The 22,421-nt window shown below is 46.1% G+C and overlaps 1 protein-coding gene across 1 annotated transcript in view; it reads right to left on the bottom strand.

The window, feature by feature from the left end:
- The window catches only part of IQGAP2 (IQ motif containing GTPase activating protein 2), a 296,669-nt gene extending 276,406 nt beyond the window's left edge, over positions 1 to 20,263 (bottom strand). The window contains exon 1 of the mRNA XM_030323348.1: positions 19,920 to 20,263. Coding sequence (XP_030179208.1) covers positions 19,920 to 19,965 — 46 coding nt within the window. The 5' untranslated portion in view covers positions 19,966 to 20,263. The remainder of the gene's footprint in view (positions 1 to 19,919) is intronic.
- Positions 20,264 to 22,421: the final 2,158 nt, after the last annotated feature.

Raw genomic sequence — 22,421 nt, 5'->3', positions numbered from 1 at the left:
GCCCAAGTCCATCAAGTCCCAATGGAACAGAACTTGCTCTCTCACCATCAGAAGGAGTAATATGCAATCTAGTGTGAGGGTTTTCCTCCCTCTGTTTTTTTTATTTTTTTTTAACGTTTGTTTATTTTTGAGAGAGAGAACAGAGTGTGAGTGGGGGAGGGGCAGAGAGCGAGGGAGACACAGAATCGGAAGTAGGCTCCAGGCTCTGAGCTGTCAGCACACAGCCTGATGCCGGGCTCAAACCCACCAGCCAGGAGATCATGACCTGAGCCGAAGTCAGACGCTTCCCGACTGAACCACCCAGGCGCCCCTCTCCCTGTTTTTAATGTGATTACAGGCCTCTCTAGGAAAGACTAAAGAACAGGACAGAGTTCCACCTAAAACGACTGTTAACAATCCGAAGCATTTCCTTCCAGTCTTTTCCCCCACAGAATTTAAATTCTAATTTCCCCACGGTGTATCCTCACATTTCACTTGATTCTGTAAGCACTTCTCTGTGTCATTAGAAATCAATCAGTTTATTTTAAGTCGTGTCTGTGGTTCTCCAATGGCAACATTAACAGCTGTCTGCTCTTCAGACTTCAAAAGTTTATACACAACAGAAGGCAGTAAATAGAGAGGATGGAGAAGAAAAACAAACGAACGAAAGCAATAAAATTTTAATGACTCCATCTCCTAAAATAGTCTTGGTCAACAGTGTTAGGAGTTTCAGATCTCTCAGTCACTTCTGCTGGCATCAGGGAAGCGGGCAGGCCTCCTGACTTCCCGGAGCTAGCACATGCTCCTCGCGGAGCAAAGATGGGCAGAAAGAACGAGGCGCACGTGGGCTTCGAGAGTCCCCGTCCCCATGCTCTCACCAATCCCGCACAGTATTCCCATCTCCGGGCTCAGCTCACACCATCCCCTCTCGGGAACGCTTCCTTGCTCTTCGGAGCACTCCATACATGCCAGGCCCTGTGTCAGGCGCTTTACATTTGCTATCCCGTTTTGTCCTAATGATGCCATCCGACAGGAACACTCTGATTTCACAGGACAGAAAACCATAGCCGAGTGACAGTAAGCAACCGAGCCAGGTCTCCCTGACACCGTGCTATGTCCTCAGTCAGAGATCTGCCCTAAGCGCTTCTCTGTATTCTCTGCAGGAATACTTATGTCTCCCTTCCTTCCTAGGAGTACTTGAGCAGGTCAGTCAGGATAGATTAGTAAAAACAAGTCAATATAAAGAGCGTGCTTCAGATTCTGTGTCTCCCTCTCACTCTGTTCTTCCCCCACTCACACTCTGTCTCTCTCTCTCTCTTAAAAATAAAATTAAACAGGGGCGCCTGGGTGGCGCAGTCGGTTAAGCGTCCGACTTCAGCCAGGTCACGATCTCGCGGTCCGTGAGTTCGAGCCCCGCGTCAGGCTCTGGGCTGATGGCTCAGAGCCTGGAGCCTGTTTCCGATTCTGTGTCTCCCTCTCTCTCTGCCCCTGGCCCGTTCATGCTCTGTCTCTCTCTGTCCCAAAAATAAATAAACGTTGAAAAAAAAAATAAATAAAAATAAAATTAAACAAAAACAAAACAAAACCAGGAGCACCTGGGTGGCTCGGTCAGTTAAGCGTCCTACTCTTGGTCCCGGCTCAGGTCATGATCTGACAGTTTCGTGGGTCTGAGCCCCACATCACACCTGCACTGGCAGCACAGAGCCTACTTGGGATTCTCTCTCTTTCCCTCTCTCTCTGCCCCTCCCCACTCATGCTGTCTCTGTTTCTCTCAAAATAAATAAATAAACTTTTAAAAAAAGAAATAAAGAAGAAATGGGGTAAAAAGAGCAGTACAAGACAAGGGCAAGGAAGCCAGAAAGAATATAAATAAACTGAAAACAAGGGGTAAGCCCTCCACAAATTGTACAGATGAGCCCCAAATTTGGCTCTCTGCTCACCGGGCCAAAGCGAAACACGCAAAGTGGATATTCATAAACTTGAGTTATGGATATATGTCATAAAGTCCTGTTGCCATAGAAATTACGTTGGGAACGATTTATGTCTCAGCCATGCAGCCTGATCAAATGACTTCTAAATGAGCTTATTTTCTGCCTGTTGGCTAAGCCTACAGGCCCTACAAGGTACGCTTGATACACACTGCTCTAAAAAGGGCCACACACTACCCAGTTCTCTTATTCAGAATGAGCTAAATGCACTTTAAGTCACTGAGAGAAGGTTTAAATGATCAACTCGAGGGGCTTGCTCTTCAACAGTGTTGCTCTTACTGCTTTCTCACTAGGTCAGTGCCCACCAGACATCACCTGCATTCTGATGTGGCCAAACCCTTTCTCTGCTATCTGCTCCTTCTGTACTCTGCTTGCAACCCCCTTCTTTCATCTGCTTGGTGAGGAGCAAGCACTTGACCTAAGAGCAGGTACCAGCCAGTCCCCTAACTCACCTCCTCTCCGTGGCTGTACTTACCAACTGTTTATGAGCAGCCGAAGTCATTGTGCTAAAAAATTTACGATGTCCACAATTTTCCCTTTTTCCAAAATTAATGGTTTTACTGAATTGAATAGTCCCCCCCCCAAATTCATGCATGCTCAGAACTTTGGAATGTGAATTTATTTTGAAATGGGGTCTTTGCAGATGCAATGAATTAAAATGAGGTCACACCAGATTAGCATTGGCCTTAACCCAACGAGTAGTGTTTTATAAGAAGAGCAAACAGACACCCAGGAAAATGCTACATCATCATGGAAGAAGAGATTGGAGGGATTCATTTAAAGCCAAGGAATTTAAGGACTGCCAACAACAAGGAGAAGCAGGAAGCGAAGAGGAAAGAAGGGAATCCTCTAGCAGAGACTTCAGAGGGATCATGGCCCAGTCAACAGGTTGATTGGGTTTCTAGCCTCCAAAACTGTGAGAAAATAAATTTCTCTTTTCTCTAAAACTGCATGTAAGCCCGCAGTTTGTGTTCATTTGTTATAAAATAGGAAATGAATACAATGGTTAAATACAATACCCAGAAGAAGACAGAGTACCAAGTGCCCAAACGAACTTTTTTTAACTTGTATCCGATAGCTATGGTGGGCACAAAATCTGGAGTGCCACCACCTGGATTCAAATCTTGACTCTGCCATTTAATCCCTCTTATTTTCCCTACTTATAGGGATAACATTACCAACAGCAGAGGGTCATTATAAGGATCAAATCAGATGATTCATAAAAAGGGCTTACAACAGCATCTGGCCCATATAAGCACTAGGTCTGCTTGTTATTATCAGTATCATTAGAGGCTAAACTCACAGAAAAAGGCAGAAACCAATCCCTCCTTTCAGAATTGTGTACCCAAGATCCACCTCTCGGGGTCCTGTCCCTTCCTAGAAGACATGAAGCATTATGGGATGTCTCTCCCCAGGCTGTACAAGGCAACCAAAGACAGGCCCAAGAGAAGGGTTCCATCAAGGTTTCCCACTAAAGTACACTGCCCATTTTCAACACTTACTAGGCTCTGCAGAACCAACATTTTCTCTTGTTAAATAATCCCTGGGACTTCACACGTTATATTTAGCACAAGCTCCAAACTAATCATTAACACACAGCAACGTGGTTATATGCAGTTAGACTGTTGATCTAAAAATTATCAGCTCATTTTCAACCAGGAAATAGAATAACAACCAACATTCAAAAAGAGCAGGCTGCCAATCCCGAATCCACCTTACGCAGGGTACAATGAAGCCAAAATCTTCCGAACATGCTTTCTTAATCTCAGCCTCCACGGCTGGAGCTGTATATAAAAATACAAACACTCACCCGTATGACATGGTTTACTCTTACCTTCAGTCCACGGTTCTACAGCCCAGGTTCTCACACGTTCCTGCCACTTTTTGCTTAGATTAAGAATCACCACTCTAGGAGCCTGAGGCTACCAGTCACATACTGCCAGATAGAGACGTCAGGTCCAGTAAAATAGTAATAGCTCATTTTACAAAAGTCTGCTTTCCAAATAATACTTCCAAAGATAATCAGATCTAAATAACATCTTTGAAACTGATGGGAAATATTATATTCATAGCTTTTACTGAATGAATGCTTTCTCTGTACCAGCCACCGAGTACTTCACACAGGTAATTCACTGTACTCTAATTATCCCCATTTTACAGGTGTATAACCTGAACCAGGGAAGCGAAGACTTGCCCAAGGTCACACATTTAGTATTTGGAGGAGCTAAGGTAACGAAAATACTCTGTTTTAAAAAACCGAGAAGCCCCCAAGAGGCAACCTGTTACCTGCTTTTACACTTTTTATAGAAACCAAGGGCAACTTGCTGTCCATGTACTATTTAAATTACCAGCCCCAAACTAAACTCCTGATTTAAAAAGTGATGTATACCGTGAATGAAACAATACACTCTCTTATCCTGCATGCCACATGGCCTGTAAAAAAGTAAATCTTACCACAGTTAGATTTTACACTCTTGGTCTTTTATGCTCTATGAAGACAACATAGGTCCCCACACACCCGTGGGGAGGCAACGTGAAGAGGAGCCTAGAGGCCGGCATTCTAATGGAGTTCTTCCTTGAACTCAAAGATATTTCACCCTTCACAGGCTTCTTCAATTCACTTTACTGAAAACTGAGAGGTGGGTGGTAGTTCCTCCAAAAATTAAACATAGCATTGGGGTACGTGGGTGGCTCAGTCCGGTAAGCGTTGACTTTAGTTCAAGTCATGATCTCACAGTTTGTGGGTTTGAGTCCCACGTCAGGCTCTGTGCTGACAGCTCAGGGCCTGGGGTCTGCTTCAGATTCTGTGTCTCCCTCTCTCTCTCTCTCTGTCCCTTCCCGGCTAACGTTGTCTGTCTCAAAAATAAACATTAAAATTTTTTTTTAAAATTAAACATAGCATTACCATATGATCCAGCAATCCTGCTTTTGAGTATATAGATTCAAAAGAAGTGAAAGCAGAGATGCAAACACATACCATACACACCTACGTTCACAGCCGTGTTATTCACGATAGCCAAAAGGCAGAGACAACCCAAGGGTCCACTGATGGATGAATGGATAAACAGATATGGCGTGTGTATATACACATACATATACACATATACACATACACACACATACACAAACATACACACATATATAGACACGTATATATGCATATGTACATACATGTATACACACACACACCATGGAATATCATTCAGTGTTAAAAAGGAAGTTCTACAACTCGGATGAACCTTGAGGACATGAGAGTAAGTGAAGGAAGCCAGACACAAAAGGACATGTATCACATGATTCCACTTGTAAGAAATATCTAGAGTAGTCAAAATCCTAGATAAAGTAGAAGGGTGGGTACCAAGGGCTGCTAAGAAGGGAGCATGGGAAGTTATTGTTCAGCGAGTACAAAGTTTCAGTTAAGAGGAAAGAGCTCTGGAGAAGAATTGTAGTTATGACTGCAGAACACTGTGAATGTACCTGATGCCACAGAACTATATTTAAAAAATGACGAAAATGGGGGCACCTGGGTGGCTCAGTTGGCTGAGCATCTGACTTCGGCTCAGGTCATGATATTGCAGTTCATGAGTTCGAGCCTCATGCCCGGCTCTGTGCTGACAGCTTGCAGCTTGGAGCCTGCTTTGCACTCTGTGTCTCCCTCTCTCTCTGCCCCTCCCCAGCTTGTGCTCTCTCTCTCAAAAATAAACGTTAAAAAAAAAGTTTTTAATGGCTAAAATGGTAAATATTGTGTATTTTATGACAAACACACAGAGTGAGAAGTTTTAATTAGGTGGATTTCAAACCTTGGCTGCCCATTGAAATCTCCTATGGAGTTTTAAATTCATCTGTTCATCACCAGTAGCAGGAGGCTGGACATGGTGGCCTCCTGATGTGATGTGCTGGGAGGAAACCACATCACCCATAAGTCATTCATGCCAGGAAAGGGGCCTGGCCCCCTCGGGGGCTTCAGTGTCCTTGAACTGATAGGGAGGTGGTTCAGCCTGGGGAAGACCAAGGTGGGGGGTGGGCGTAATGTGAAAAACCTGACTGGACCGTGGACCCAAATGGTTATAAAGTACGCTCGGGGAAAATTACTTTGGGTTGAATTTGAAATTGGATGGTGGACTTGAACGCATGGTACGGTTAGTACCCGGGATGTGGACGACAATGTCCTTGTTGGCACGCAACGGGTATTCACTGTCCTGTTCTCTTTGAGGCTTTTGGGGGGTTCAAAATTTTTTATTTAAAAAATAGAAAAAATAAGAATACCTGTACCACAGTTCTACACCCAAACAAATAGAGTATCTGGGGGATGGGATCCAGGGAATCAACATTTTCTTTGTAAAACTCCGTGGAGATTCTACTAGGTTGCCAACTATGAATTCTGCAGCTCTAAAACAAGATGCGCTATTACGATAGCATCGTAGGAGTCAAAGCTGTGCTATTAACCTACTAGCAAGCTGGCCCACTGTTGACACCCAGCAGCCCTGAGAAATCTTCTCAAGCCCTAAATGACCCCAGCTGCCCCCCTTCCACCCCTCCTTTACTTAACAATAAATCACAACATGTCAATTTGGCAAAGAAAGAAGTTCTCTCCTCAGAATTGGGAGACAGAACTGCCTTCCCTAGCTTCATCCCCCCGTTGCTGAACACACAGATTTCCCCTAACTCTTAAGGTAGTTTCCCTTTATGAAACATTCCCCCCCCACGGCACAGGGCTCCAAAACATTAGGGTGTGTGTGTGTTTTAATTTTTATTTTATTTAATTTACATCCACGTTAGTTAGCACATAGTACAACAGTGATTTCAGGAGTAGATTCCTTACCCATTTAGCCTATCCCCCCTCCCACAACCCCTCCAGCAACCCTCTGTTCTCCATATTTAAGAGTCTCTTACGTTTTGTCCCCCTCCCTGTTTTTATATTATTTTTGCTTCCCTTCCCTTGTGTTCATCTGTTCTGTGTCTTAAAGTCCTCATATGAGTGAAGTGATATGATATTTGCAAGATGTTACTCTTGAAAAGTCTTTTCAAGTTTAAAGATCTTACTACTCCTCTCTTGGGTCTGCATTATTTACACTTTCTAGGAAAAGAAATGTTCAGGCAGACAAGGAAGGATCTGGCCAAAGATTATGTATTAGTATTTAGAAAGTTCACATGTCACAGGTATTGTTACCCAAATTCAAAACGTTGCCTTTCAAACTAGAGAAAGAAGAAAAAAAAATGTCATTGCGAATATGGGCCCAAAGACAGCCTGTGTCACAAAACTCAAGTGGCACTGGCTTGGAGGCAGATAGAGGATGAAAGGATGACACTAACATGCCTAAGACTACAGTAAAAATTTCCTCAAGTGGCAAAATTAGTCCCCGACACGATCACACATACACACACTTGAGTCATTTTCAAAGCAATGTCCCATACCTCACGTCCGTTTTGGGGTAAACATCAACTCATTTTTCAGATAGACACAGGAGCTCAGGGAAGTCCTACTCCACATCACACAACAAGTAACACCTTAACCCCCAAGCTCTCAGATGGTCTACGCTACCCTCGTCTTCACAGCGCTTGACGCCTCTCATGGTTTCAGGCTTAGAGTATTTCTACCACAGCCACCGCAGGTTTTTAACATAATTCAGGAGACAGTGGCGACTTCCAAGGGGCCAATAAGCTACTAGACTCCTATGTACTGGGATCTGTGTACTGTTCGCAAATATTTTCCTCCCAATTGGAGTGACTAACATAGCGAATGCAAACTCCAAGTGAAGGACATTCCAAAGCTGCTTATTTTTACCTAAGGCTCTGATCACACTTGACCCCTGAAGGCAGTGGTCTGCAGACTCCGTGTGAATTACACAGCATCCAGCACTTGTGGTCGAATCAAAGAACAATAGTTAGTGGTCTCCTCTTTTTAGGCTGTTTAGAGTTCTCTTGGTCAGTCAGGAGAATAATCCCTCTGTTGTTAATGGCAGCCATCTTTACCGTCACTGCAGACACGACTTCTTGAGTCATTACTGCTTTTTACCAATCAGTTCCCATATGTTAAAAACCTAAGGCACCTGGCTGGCTCAGTGGGAAGAGCATGGGACTCTTAACAATCTCAAAGTCCTGAGTTCGCACCTCACTTTGGGGGCAGAAATGACTAAAACAAACCAACAAACAAAAAACCTTAAATAGTTACTGCCCACCTGGGATTCTTTCCCTGTCGCCATTGCCAAGTTCACCTTGCTGATCTTTATGTTTTTCATCCAGCCTCTCAACGATCTCTATCTCAACTACAGCAGCCTAACAACTATGCATCCTGGCCCTGTCATCACTTCAGCCTTTCCGTCGGTCTCTCCATCCGACTTGCCCTTACACACACACACCTGGAAAATTCGCTCACCATCGAATGCTTCCATGCCAACAGACCTGCTTTTCAGACTTGTAATTTTCTCAAGGCAGGGTTTATATCCAACAAAAACTTTGCATCTTCATCGGGTAAGGGCACCTATTGGAACTGTTCAACTATAAAAGCATTTTCATAGAAAATTTGAAGAGAAAAAAATTTTTTTTAATTCACCCATTACCTCATTACCTAGATGGAACCACTGTTGACATGATGATTTACTTATGTGCCAGATACTGGGGATACGGCAGTAACCAAAAAAAAAAACCAGTCCCTACCCTTAAGGTGTTTCTTTTATTTTGTCCATGTTTGTCTTCAGAGTAATCAATGTAGTATAGTATTTTTTTAAACTCATTCTATTGTTATGAAAGGCCCTTGCCAGAGCCTACACTGAAGAGGAACATATAAGCACCATCCTCCAAACTACTGACTAATTCAAAAGAATAGCAGCAAATACCTTTTTGGAGAACAGAGGAAGAAATCTAAAGCTGTATCCACAATTAGTGCCAAATGAAAGGACTTTGTCAACCTGGTTCCAGTGGACAGGTAACTATCTTTTCATTTATGTTTAATTTTTTTCCCTTTGGAAAATAAATCTCTGAAAATAAATCTCAGAATAAAAGCTAAAGCATGTTTGTATTAGCTCTGAAACGACCATTTCTCAGACAAACTTGTAAGAGTTCAGTAGGAGCAAAGCTCTGGGAAGCCACCTTCCTGGATCTTCTATGGGGTAGCACAGTTTTGCGGGGCAGGGGCTGAAAGGAGAACTCCTACCCTGTATGGCTGGCTTTATGACCAACACCTCCCAGCCCCCTTACCTCACCTGTGGGAAGCCTACTCAGTCAGCCCAGGGCAGACGTACCCAATGGCCAAGGAGGAGTCAATTAATTCTAGCTGGTCTCAACTGTTTCTTTTTGGGACAGTGAGGAGTAGAGGGGGGATAGAAAACATTTATATGAAACATGCTAGAATCAAAAGCCTGGTAGAAGAGGGGAGCAGAATGAAGAATAATCTGCAAGTGCCAAGGTGGGAAACAGCCTAGATTGTTGATTTCTCACAGCTCCAACACACATCCCAGGTTATACCTAGTGGTTGAGCTACGCCGGACCCATGAATTTAAGCTTCAGTAACTTTCTAGAGGCAGGAAGGCCTGAGGGGTGTCAGACAAATCCACCTCCTCACCTCCCTTCTGAACCCCCACAGCACTAGGTAGACCCTGCTAGTGCTAGTCAAACTCTACAATGTGAACCAGGCAAAAGGCTAACACTTATTTCAAGTGACTCCTTCCCATCAGGGTATGTTTCCATCATGAACACTTGGGCTTTCAAACCAGCAGCAGTAGCAACAATCAACTGGACCCGAAAAGAGACAACAGGATGCTTAGTAACTGCAGAGTTCCTCACTCAAGTGTGTGAGTGACAACTCCACACTCTTTTTTTAAGATGACAGAAAAGTACAGTGCAGGAAGCCAATCCCCATCCAACTTGATTTAGAAACAGGAACAACGTGCATTAGGATTTCTTACACATACACAAACAAGGATAATTTGATCTCCACTCGAAGTAAGATTCATTCAATTTCCATACAGATAACTAAAGCATGTTCTCATGAGTATAAACTTTCAACAGAGTATGGGCCCATGATTTTTTTCAAGTTAACTCTACCCCAACATGGAGTTCAAACTAACGACATTAAGATCAAGAGTTGCATGGCTCTATCCACTGAGCCAGCCAGGCGCCCCTGGGCCTAGGAGGTGAAGTCCACTTTCTGTTAAGGGGAGAAAAGGGCAAAGAGGTGAGGAGAAACGCAAGGGGCAGTAGCGACGAGGGGGAACCACCATCAGCCTCACCCCCTGCCCAACAGTAAAGGGCTGCCTCTACAGGGGCACATTCTGACCAGGTACGTTCCCGTGTATTAAATCACTTAACCCTCTGAGCAGGGACTGTCCCACCTGCATGTTACAACTGTGGAAATTAAGGCATACAGAAATTAAAATAACTCGCCGAGGTTCCAGAGTATAAAAACAAATCTAAACATTAAACATTTGCCTGCCACTTGAAAGCTGCTCAAATGATCTTTAACAGATAAGAAAAACAAGTTCCTCCTTTAGAGAAACAGTACAGTACAGACACTTGAAGCAAAACCAGTAATAGCAGCAAATATTTATTGAACGTTTTCTCAGTGCCACGGCACCAGGCTCCCAGCTAGGTAATGAACATAAACATTACTTAAGTATTTGAAATATATGTTGCTTCTATCTCTTGCAAATCAAGTCCTTTTAGATGGAGAGGACTAAGGAAATGGGTTGACGTTAAGATTGAAATCACATCCGCAAATAAAAATATGAGCATGGAGAAAGTTACCAGGAACTAATTGACCTTAATTTTTTTTTAATGATATAAAAGGTCTTCCTTCAAAGATCTGAGAGCAATGGATAGCAAAAGGAGAATAACTAGAAGTCACCTGTGGGGATCCCAAGCAAAAAATGCAATCATAGGAATATATACTCTTGTCTGTAATCAATAGCAAAATAAACAGATCTGTAGTTTCCCTGGGACCACTTCTGCCTAGTAAATGATATTTCGGCCAGCATGTTCAACTGTTCTAAAAACTGTAGGGGTTCCTGGGTGGCTCAGTCGGTTAAGTGTCGACTTCTGCTCAGGTCATGATCTCGAGGTCTGTGGGTATGAGCCCCGCGTCGGGTTCTGTGCTGACAGCTCGGAGCCTGGAGCCTGCTTCGGATTCTGTGTCTCCCTCTCTCTCTGACCCTCCCCCTCTCACACTCTTTCTCTATAAAAAAGTGAATAAACGTTAAAAAAAATTTTTAAGAGATAAACATTGAAAAATTTAAAAAAAACTGTGAATAAGTGAACAAAAAATACTTCAAGTTGTTCTGAAGAGAAAGAGGAAGAGGACATCTTTCAAACCTTACTGTCTAGGAGCCCCTGCAAGTATCAGAGCCCGGAATTGCCAGCTTGGGGCCTCCCTTTTACACAGAAAGATTTGCCAGCTCCCTCAGCCTCCCCAGTGGCTCCTAAAAGCACTGCCTCCACCTAGAAATCCTTGCGAAGTGGACCTCACTCTCTCCTCAGTGGAGATTTTGGACTTGATCTTCCCCATCACATTTGTTTCCTAGAAGAGAGGAAAGAAACCTTAAAGACAGACCCAAATAAATCCTATAATATAAACACAAACTTAGAGAGAAACCAATGCCTGGATTTGCGTGTGGTGCAGGTGTGTGCTCAAATCAAACACAGGAGGAACAAGTAAAACCTTCAGTATTGTATCCATGTGTTTACACTTATTTCACAAAAACCTGCAGGCGCTGTGAGGGGGGTAATTGCATATTAGGAACGTCGTTTCTTTCACCTTGGCCCTTGAGCAGTGCAACAGAATCACCTAGAAGGCTCTGCGGCAAGGGTGCTCGGCCGGCCCCCAGTGATGCTCTACTCCTGTTGCTTCTCCAGAAACTGCTCCCTGCAAACCACTGCACTGACAGGAGGAACAGTGGTCAGCTCCTTTCAGGCACACGGGCACACACGGCCCAATCCAGGATTGTAACATTAAAGAGAGTCCACTTGGAATTTAGTTACATCTCTGAACCTACAAACCAACTGGAAACGTGGGGTCAGCCATTTTCCATTAGCCATTTTTCTTTTTTGGGGTTTTTTATATGAAATTTATTGTCAAATTGGTTTCCATACAACACCCAGTGCTCATCCCAAAAGGTGCCCTCCTCAATACCCACCACCCACCCTCCCCTCCCTCCCACCCCCCATCAACCCTCAGTTTGTTCTCAGTTTTTAAGAGTCTCGGGGCGCCTGGGTGGCTCAGTCGGTTAAGCGTCTGACTTCAGCCAGGTCACGATCTCGCGGTCCGTGAGTTCGAGCCCCGCGTCGGGCTCTGGGCTGATGGCTCAGAGCCTGGAGCCTGTTTCCGATTCTGTGTCTCCCTCTCTCTCTGCCCCTCCCCCGTTCATGCTCTGTCTCTCTCTGTCCCAAAAATAAATAAACGTTGAAAAAAAAAAACAAAACATTTTAAGAGTCTCTTATGCTTTGGCTCTCTCCCACTCTAACCTCTTTTCTTTTTTTTTCCCCTTCCCCTCCCCCATGGGTTCCTGTTAAGTTTCTCAGGATCCACATAAGAGTGAAACCATATGGTATCTGTCTTTCTCTGTATGGCTTATTTCACTTAGCATCACACTCTCCAGTTCCATCCACGTTGCTACAAAAGGCCATATTTCATTTTTTCTCATTGCCACGTAGTATTCTATTGTGTATATAAACCACAATTTCTTTATCCATTCATCAGTTGATGAACATTTAGGCTCTTTCCACAATTTGGCTATTGTTGAGAGTGCTCCATTAGCCATTTTTCAACCCAACTGGGATGCTGGTCATTTGAAGGCACTATATCTCCAGTGAAATTTGAAAAGTAACAACTGTCCTAAGCAATGGAGGAAATGAAGAAAAAAAAAAAAAAGAAGTGAAAGGGGCACCTGGGGGCTCAGCCAGTTGAGCGTCTGGCTTCAGCTCAGGTCATGATCTCAGGGCTCCTGAGTTCAAGCCCTGCATTGTGCTCTCTGCTGTCAGCACAGGGCCTGCTTGGGATTCTTTCGCTGCCTCTCTCTCTCTCTGCCCCTCCTCTGCTCTGCCATGTGCGCACGTTCTCTCTCAAAAATAAACAAACATTAAAAAAAAAATAAGTGACAGAAACCCTGCTGTTGTCAAGATACTCTTCTCACCTCATCTCAGAGAATTTACCTTCTGCCATGGTTTAGAGTTAGTTGTGCACTTCCCGGGCCGCAGTCAGTCAGGGCCCCATAAGGTCCGTGTCTACCTGCCTCTGGATTCATTGAATGCCTTCAGTACCATACGCATCATCCTCGGTCCTATCCTGAGCCAAACCATCTGATAAAGGAGCCCATCCGTAGGCATCCCCAAACCTAGAAGCATGGTGTGGGCATCTGCAAGCAGCAGACACAGGGGACCCAAATGCCCACATGCACAAACTTCACCGGACCCCCGCAGTTTCCAGCACCAGGCACTCCAATCACCCCCAGCCTTCCCACAATTCTCCACTGCACTGGGCCACTCCCCTCTCCAAATTTACTGGAAAGTTAAAAAAAAAAAAAAAAGTGTACCCAAGCTACTTTTTTCAAGACAGCTCTAATTGCCCACTGGTGCCCACAAAGAAAGGATTCCTTGATAAATCCCCTTCCAGCTACACCACCCTGCCCCAACATCTATCCTACAACCTAAGCTTCAACCCCACACAAACTACCCACACAACAAATACAGGGGGATGCCTTTCACCTTTACCTCCCACCTTCAAGGTCTTGTTCAAATTCACAATTCGTGAAGCTTGCCTGTTGCCCCATCCTAATCCACCCTGATGTCTTCCCTTCCACAGAACTAGTAAGTGCACAAACAGAAGTATAAGCATCAGTCTTTATCTTCCAGTTTCTCACAGGCTGTGCCCATCTTTGTCATTTTCCTTTTATCTGAACCTGCTGTACTTAGTAGGTGCCCTGTTAATGGAAATTACCACCACACGTTTCGTGCTGTGTGCCAGAAACCACATCAGCCACCATTACAGGAATATAAAACACCACCCTCCAAGGTACAGGAGAAAACCCTAAGGCTACTCAAGCAGTTAGTGCCCAAATAAGGATTCAAACCCACATCTACTCCACCCCAAACCTTTTGCCATTTCACAGACGCCATTCTTCGGCCTTTCAAGGGAGAAATAAACTATTAACAGTCAAGTGAACAAGTCTGGCTCACCTATCAGTCACCTCATCACAAACTTCTGCCTGATTTCTCATCCACCCCGGATTTTAAGGCATGGCCAGTATACATAATAAAAGTGCATTTTACAAATTATCCTATTTGGAATCACTGGAGCATACCTCTGTATTATGGAAAAACTGTTCTTTCATTTTAGTGCCTCACAGTCAGATGGGAGGTCTCCACACATATATAAAATCCTTTGATGAAGTCTGGACGCGCTCTATAAAAAAGCTCAGGTATTCTTGTATGCTTTTCTTAAGGGTGGGGAGGAAACAAAATCCAGTTTAGACAATACCATGCATCTACTTTTTTTTTTTTTCATTTTCTTAAGGTTTATTTATTTTGAGAGAGAGAGAGAGAGAGAGAGAGAGAGAGAGAGAGAGAGAGAGAGGGGGGGTATGAGCAGGGAAGGGGCAGAGAGACAGAGGGAGACACAGAATCCCAAGCAGGCTCCATGCCGCTATCACAGATTCCAGTGTGCAAACTGGAACTGTGAGATCACTAACTGTGAGATCATAACCTGATCTGAAATCAAGAGTAAGACGTACACTGACTGAGCCACTCAGTCGCCTCACCGTGCATCCACTTTTAGAAGAGCACACTAGCCAAATAACTACAGGTTTGGTGACTTTGATAAAATCACGACACACCGGAAAGAAAAAGAGGTGGAACCCCTGTGAGTAATTCAGAGAAGACAAACTGGCAATAGCCACTGAGCAAAGCCTTCAGGCCCTGGTAACACCAGCTGTCAAGTTGGGGTCACCAGCCAGCTGTGTGGCCTTGAGACGTTATCTTGGATTCAGCTCCTCTGTGAAATGGGGAGACCACTGGCCCTCTCAAAGGTACTAATAAGCAGGTGGTAACAAGTGCTCGTGAGAAGAACCAGCTCTTGCCAAGTGCACAACCTGAATGCCCATGCTCAAGTGCCTGCCCTGTGGAACTATAGCTGACCAGCCAACAGAAGTCGAGTGGACTCTGTTTCTCCACTGGTTACCACGAAGACTTGGTGCATCAGAACTGTTTGTATAGTAGACTTTTAAGCAAGTTGTTAAAAAGCTTGCCTAGCGGGAGGGTAAGGGGCAACGGCAAACCAATGGTTCCCTAGAGAAAAAAGGGGGTTAACTAACCCCCTAAATACTAAATTCTAAAACAACCTTGGTATTACAAGCTTAAACTCTCCCAAACAAGTCATTTTGGCTAACAACACGTGTAATTAAAGTTAAAAGCATACTAAAACCACACTTTGGCTGTTGACCTTGAAGATCCTTTGGCAAAACTCAATCAAAACAAATAGCCCATGAAGGAATAACTTGACTTTTTGTCTTGTTACCCACCCCAGTACTCCAGCTACCAGGTGATTTAGAAATCTCGCTGCTGAGGGGCGCCTGGGTGGCGCAGTCGGTTAAGCGTCCGACTTCAGCCAGGTCACGATCTCGCGGTCCGTGAGTTCGAGCCCCGCGTCAGGCTCGGGGCTGATGGCTCGGAGCCTGGAGCCTGTTTCCGATTCTGTGTCTCCCTCTCTCTCTGCCCCTCCCCCGTTGATGCTCTGTCTCTCTCTGTCCCAAAAATAAATAAAAACATTGAAAAAAAAAAAAAAAAGAAATCTCGCTGCTGAAACAAGAGCATTATCCAACAAACAAAACGTTCACCGCGTCAGCCAGAACAGCCCCACCCCCACCCCAGCACACTTGCGGCTGGCACACGCTTCTGCTAAGCTCCTGTTGCATTTTCTCAAAGAAACAGGGTAACACCGACAACTATTCGTTTTAGGACGTTTCTCATGAGAGAAGTCTGCAGAGGGTAGAAAACCGCAGTGCTTGCCAAAAACACATTGATTACTACCCCTCCCCCACACACACATAGTAAGTACCTAAACGCTGACTGGTATCAGCTCTGAGATCATCAGAGCGCAGGGTCATCTTTTGCTATCAGTGATGTTCTTAACTCTCAAGTAACTGGAACAAAACTTTTGACAGATCATGGTGCAGTGTGTTTTGACAATTATTTTGGCTAATTCATTATCGTTCATTACGAGAGCACAAAAATTACTTGCAAATCATGCCTACCCATCAGTGTCACTTAAATTTGGTTTTGAGTGTAAAAAGATACCCTAGTTATCTTGTACAACATTCTGGTTCTAAAGTAGTAAAGCTGGGGCACCTGGGTGGCTGAGTCAATTAAGCATCTGACTCTTGATTTCGTCTCAGGTCATGGTCTCACAGTTTGTGGGATTGAGCCCAGCAACAGGCTCTATGCTGACAGCACAAAGTCTGCTTGGGATTCTCTCTCTCCCTTTCTCTCTGCCCCTCCCCTGCATTCTCGCTCTCACTCTTGCTCTCACAAAATAAATAAACATTAAAAAATAAATTAGAAAGCAATTTCCACCTTTCCCTTTTGCCACTTATTCCCTGCAGCACTACACGAATGAGCTGGTATTTCAGCTTTGTTCGGTATTCACAGGATACAAAATAACTTCATAGGTTGCAGGAGAAGGTGGCCAAAGTGGAAAAGCAGGGATTAAACGGAAAAATGATTTAATTTTAATTCCGGGCTCCCATGTGCCAATCAAAAAGACTTCAGCAATCTTTCATGTCCGAAATCCGAGACGAGTGCCTTCATGGACACTCATTGAGAAACCCCTCAAGGGCAACTTACTATGTGGTATTTTACCCACACTCAGCCTGGTGGAAAACAGCCCTGAGTTCAGTGAATTAACTTTGTACAAAAATTACTAAATTAAATGACATTTCAAGAGGAAGAGAGATGGCAGAACAAAAAAATACACCTAAAACAAGTTTAATACCAACTACTAAAAAGTTGTTCACAAAGTCCAGTCTCAAATACCTTTTACTCAGAATGTACAGTACTGGAAGTTAAATTACAACAATGTATCAAATAAATTTATCATTTATTTTCAAGAGATAGAGCATAAGCAGGGGAGGGGCCGAGAGAGAGGGAGACACAGAATCTGAAGCAGGCTCCAGGCTCCGAGCTGTCAGCACAGAACCCCATGGGGACTTGAACTCCCGAACTGCATGATCATGACCTGAGCCAAAGTCAGTCGCTAAACTGAGCCACGCAGGTGCCCTATTCTGTTCATTTAATGTCAGGGGTAATACCTGTTTGGTATAGTTTGAGGTTTTGTTAAACTAAACCTGTATTCACCAAACTCAGAAACCAGAAGAAGCACAATTCTGTAATCAACACACCAAGGACAGTGCATTTTCCTTCATTCCTTTGCCAGCTTTCCTGTAAGGAGCTCACAGCACTGTTTGCAGTCTCATGTTGACAGAGCCCCAAAATCAGACCACCACCAGAGATGATGTATTCTAATACATCAGAGAGTCTCCTTTTGCGTGAATAATGAGTGTTCCTTAACATTGACTAACACGGAGGTATATTCAACTAGATTTTTTCAAAGAAACTATGAGCGTACAACCATTCATGAGCCTAGCAGCAAAATAAAGAAATGTTCATGTTAATGACATACAGCCTATTTTACTGAAGTCTGAATATTTTAGGGTGACCATAAAGTCTAGAAACTATCTGGGGCGCCTGGGTGGCTCAGTCGGTTGAGCGTCCGACTTTGGCCCAAATCATGATCTCACAGTCCATGGGTTCGAGCCCTGCGTCAGGCTCTGTGCTGACAGCTTGGAGCCTGGAGCCTGCTTCCAATTCTGTGTCTCCCTCTCCCTCTGACCCTCCCCCACTCATGCTCTCTCTGTCTCAAAAATAAATAAACATTAAAAAAAATTTTTTTTAAAAGTCTAAAAACTATCAAACACTTTTAGTCAATGACCAAACAACGCCAGCACTTTGTGAGCTGGGGGAAGGCAAATGGGAGTGTTTCCAACAGGTGGCACCCCACTCCATTACACCAGACTCATGCGAGAAATGGAACAATTATTTCCAAAGAAAGTGGCTGGGGTGCCTGGGTGGCTCAGGTCATGATCTCACGGTCCGTGAGTTCGAGCCCCGCGTCGGGCTCTGTGCTGACAGCTTGGAGCCTGGAGCCTGCTTCGGATTCTGTGTCTCCCTCTCTCTCTGCCCCTCCCCCACTCGTGCTAGGTCTCTGTCACTCTCAAAAATAAATCAACATTTAAAACAAAACAAAACAAAGTGGCAGTGTGGAGCGTTCTTCATGCTTGTGGGATCTGAACCTCCTTGGTTGCGTTTCTGACGTGGTCTAGGTCCACAGGTCTATTTGATGAAAATCAGGCACCATCACAGATCCATCTGTTTCTGCATGTGAAAACGTTACACTAACACACTTCATTCACTCCAACTTTGCACGCACATTGAACTCCTGAGAGATGACCCACCAAATACATCATGCTTTAAAATGTGCATCCAAAGCCATTGGGGGGGGGGGGTGTCTATTTGCCTAGTTTCCAGAACGGGGTCGTCTTATAATTTGACACAGTGAAGCTACCATATGTTCCGAGAGCTTGTCACATAAATAAGAGGCTTTCACCAACCTGTGGGTGACACCACACACACTGAATGACCACAGCATGGCTCCTCGAATCCAAGGAGCTCTGTTGTCTGTGTGCTTTACTACAGTGTCATTAAGGCTGCAAAGAACCGGGTCCTGGCGCGTTGTTTAATGCATTTCCCTGCTGTACGGAGTCTGCAGCTGGCTCCTCAGGCTTCTTCCTCATTGCCATACACCAAACGGGTCACATGGCAAAACTAACTTCCTATCTCTAACTCTCCATTCCAAGACTAAGGGGGAGAAAGAACTTACACACGTTAACTCCTCCCCTCCCACCCCGCCCTCCCAAGCGCACAAAACAACCCTGCAGCAGGTATCACCACCTTCACCCAAACCTGATTCCTCTACCCCAAGGCCAGCCAGGGCAAAAGATTAACCAGTGGTCTTCGGCCATGGGTTCACTGACAGGGCCTGCGATGGACGCCAACTTTTTGTTTGTTTTAAAGGAAATACTTCCTGGCATGTTTAGCCAAGACTCTGAACTCTGTACATGAAGCCACGTGGTTGGTGCTAATCTGGCTCCATCTACTCACGATCCGCCAAAGCAACCTCTTTCCGATGGCAGCAGCCCCTGGCTGCGTAAATCGACACCATCTCGTTGAAGTCACACGGGCTCCGACCGGATCCTGGGGAGCCTAGCTCTGCGTCCTCTCCCCATGGCAGTCCTGGCAGGGTCACAGGGCAGCAGGGAACAGAGGGGTTGGGCCCGGAGGTGCCCCTTTCAGCAGCACCAGGAAAGGATTCACGCCAATGGGGCGCAAACTGGCTCTTTCAGCTCACGTGCAGCTCGAGGGAGCAAGGTAGGAGGAGAGCTGTTCCAGGAGAACCGACTTCGCCACTGGTAGAGTGCGTGGGCGCAGTACTCGCGGTGCCCACCTGTAGCCACGGCAAACTTTCCTTCAGAGTTGGAACAATCCAGTCCCTTACGCCACCCCCTGGTCCGAGCCGGCAGCGGCCCGGAGCTCCAAGGGCTCCTCACCTGATACCCCTAAACGCACAACCGGGCCCGTCCCAGAGCTCAGACTCAGCACTGCCTGCGAGCGCTCCGGCGGGGTTTTCCGGGCAGAAGACTGGGGTTGCCCCTGAGGATCTGAAAATTGCGGGGAGAGCGGGAAGACGCCGCTCACTACCTTCTGCAACTCCAGCTCCCAACTTTGCCAGCCACACAGCTGCTGCCCTCCGGCTCCCTCCGCGGCGCGCACCCGGCTCCCTCGGCTTCTCCAACGCGTTCCCCGGGGAGGGGTCTCCCCAAGGCGCCGGAAGCCCCGCGCACCCGGCGTACTTACAGCCATAGCGGGGTCTCTGCAGGGACGGCAGCTCCTCGTGGGGCATCCTGCGCTGTTCCGGGGGCCCGCCCGGGGCGCGCCCCCCGCGGCTCCCCTCGCTAGCCAGGCTCGCCGGCTCCGCGCCCCGCCGGCGCGCTCGTATCCGGCCTCTCGCTGCCCTCCCCCGGTCGCCCCGAGATGGGCGACCCGCTCGCGCGGTGCTCCCTGGTCGGCGCTCGCTGCAGCCGCCGCTCGCTGACACCCGAGCAAAAGTGAACTCTCGTCGTTCGCTCCGTCCCGGCCGCCGCCGCGTCCCGGGCAGGTTTCCTTTCTCCTGCAGCCCGGCCCCGTTATTCTCCGCGGTGGGAGCGCGCGCCGCCGAGCAGCGACCCCTACCGCGTGCGGGGCGCAGCGCCCCGGCCGCGTGAGCCCGCCCCTTTGCTGGCCCGCGGGTGGAGGAAGGGGCTGAGCGGGACGCTGGGGCGGGATCCCCTGCAGCTGGGGCCCGCGGCCGCCCAGCCTGAATTTGCACTTCTGGGGTGTTCCGAGAGTGGAAGTGAGCCCGCGCGGAGAAGAGCAAGAGAAACCGCAGAAGATACAGGCAGCGCCGTTCGCCCGGGGTGTTGCCGAGTTACAGGACAAACAGCGCGGTTCTTTGCCCTCTGGGGGGATTGCACGAAGCCTTTTTCTTTTTTTTCTTTCTCTTGTTCGGGTTGTTTTTTTTTTTTTTTTTCCTTCGAAAGTTGCTTCTGCGACTCTTTGTCTACAAAATACAGGGTTCCCCTTTCAGGACAAGAAACTGAGTGTGTGTGTGTGTGTGTGTGTGTGTGTGTGTGTGTGTGTTGGAATAGCAAGATAAACACTACCCAAGCAACCACTCAAAACACGACTCTGAGTATCCTCCGCTCACTTTCGGCCGGATCCCCCGCCGCCCCACACCCACCGTGCACAGAACTGCAGCCCAGCCCAGGTGGGGTCGCACACCACGAACATCTTTTCCGGCTAAGCTTTAAAGGAAATTAAACTGCTTGTGGCTTTTCTAAAAGGGGTTTTCTAATGCGGTCACCTGGAGCTGTTTTTCTCTTTGTGCCTCAGAGTGATAACATCTGGAGGAATGTGGGACCGTTCTATCCCTGTGCCCTCACCTGTTTGTCACATGTGGGATGCGGGGATGACCACGTGGCCGGCAAAATAAAATAATTGAGGTAGAGTGGTGAGATTATTTGGAGAGAAAGTGCATAGTGACACTATTTTGAAGTATGCAGAGATGCAGACAGTGGCCAGCTGTTTTCCATTTCATAGCGGTGATGCCTTCCCTTGAATCTCCGATTCTGGGGCCCCACCCTCATATTTTCCAGTTCAGTTGCTCTGGGCTATGGCCGGTGAATTTGCATTTCTAACAAGCTGCTGGGTGATGCTGACACTGCAGATCTGCAGGCCCTGCTTAGACTAGTTCTTTTTTATTTTTTCTTTTTAATTTTATGTTTAAAAGTGAGCTGCTTTTTTTTAAAGTTTATTTATTTTGAGAGAGGGAGAGAAGGTGAGAGAGAGCGGGGGAGGGGCAGAGAGAGAGGGAGAGAATCCCCAGCAGGCTCCCCCGCCGTCAGCATGGAGAGCCTGATGTGGGGCTTGAACCCACAAACCTCCAGATCATGACCTGAGCCAAAATCAAGAGTCCCTCACCCAACCAACTGAGCCATCCAGGAGAGTAGTTCTGTTAGAAAATAGGCGCAAGGGATTTCAATTGGACTGAGGGAAATCTCACTCAGGTGGGAGAACAAGAGGATTCTCTCCTCCTCCCCTATTTTTTTTTTCTTTTCTGGAAGCATTAGATTGTCACCTGGTTGGAATGGAATGAGTGGGGTTTTTCTTAAAGAGCAGATGCCTCTAATAATAACAATTCAAAGGTGAAACACACACATTTTAAGTTATAGCACCCTGTCAGTGTTCACCCAGAGGGGAACATGTCTAGGAGAATTTTCTGTGCTTCAGGAGATGCTGAATTGGAGGATAATCTAAAGTTCATTCCGTCTCTATGATTCCATGTCTGAAGTACTAACAATGAAACTCTTACTTGCATATATCAGTTTTCAGTGTGAATGGAAAATTCAGGCCCGAGTAAGTGGGTAGTCTATGTATTTAGAGATGAGGTGAAATCATAAACTAGAATCGTTGTTGAAGGTGATAGGATTTGAAAGAGTGCCTTAGGGTGGACCTTGAAAAGTGGGTAAGAGATACACAATGTACCCTCCAGGAAGACCAACAGGACAAAGGACAATGGGTGGGGCACGAGGGAGGTGAGGGTGGGAGCTTTGGAGGTGATATCAGATCATGGAGGACACTGACATCAGTGTGTGGATATTATCATAGGAGCTTTTGAGAGCTTTCAAAGTTATGGGCATGGGAGCCGTATGATGAAAGGGAGTTCAGGGAACGTGAATCTTGCTGCAGATTATAGGATGGATTAGAGAGGGGTAACTTGGAGGCTGACACCTGATGAAAAGGGCTGAGGCAGAAGTAGGA

The sequence above is a fragment of the Lynx canadensis genome, chromosome A1 (genome assembly GCF_007474595.2).
Source record: "Lynx canadensis isolate LIC74 chromosome A1, mLynCan4.pri.v2, whole genome shotgun sequence".
Taxonomy (NCBI): domain Eukaryota; kingdom Metazoa; phylum Chordata; class Mammalia; order Carnivora; family Felidae; genus Lynx; species Lynx canadensis.
Note: the sequence above shows the minus strand (reverse complement) of the source record. Positions and strands in the feature narration are given on the sequence as shown.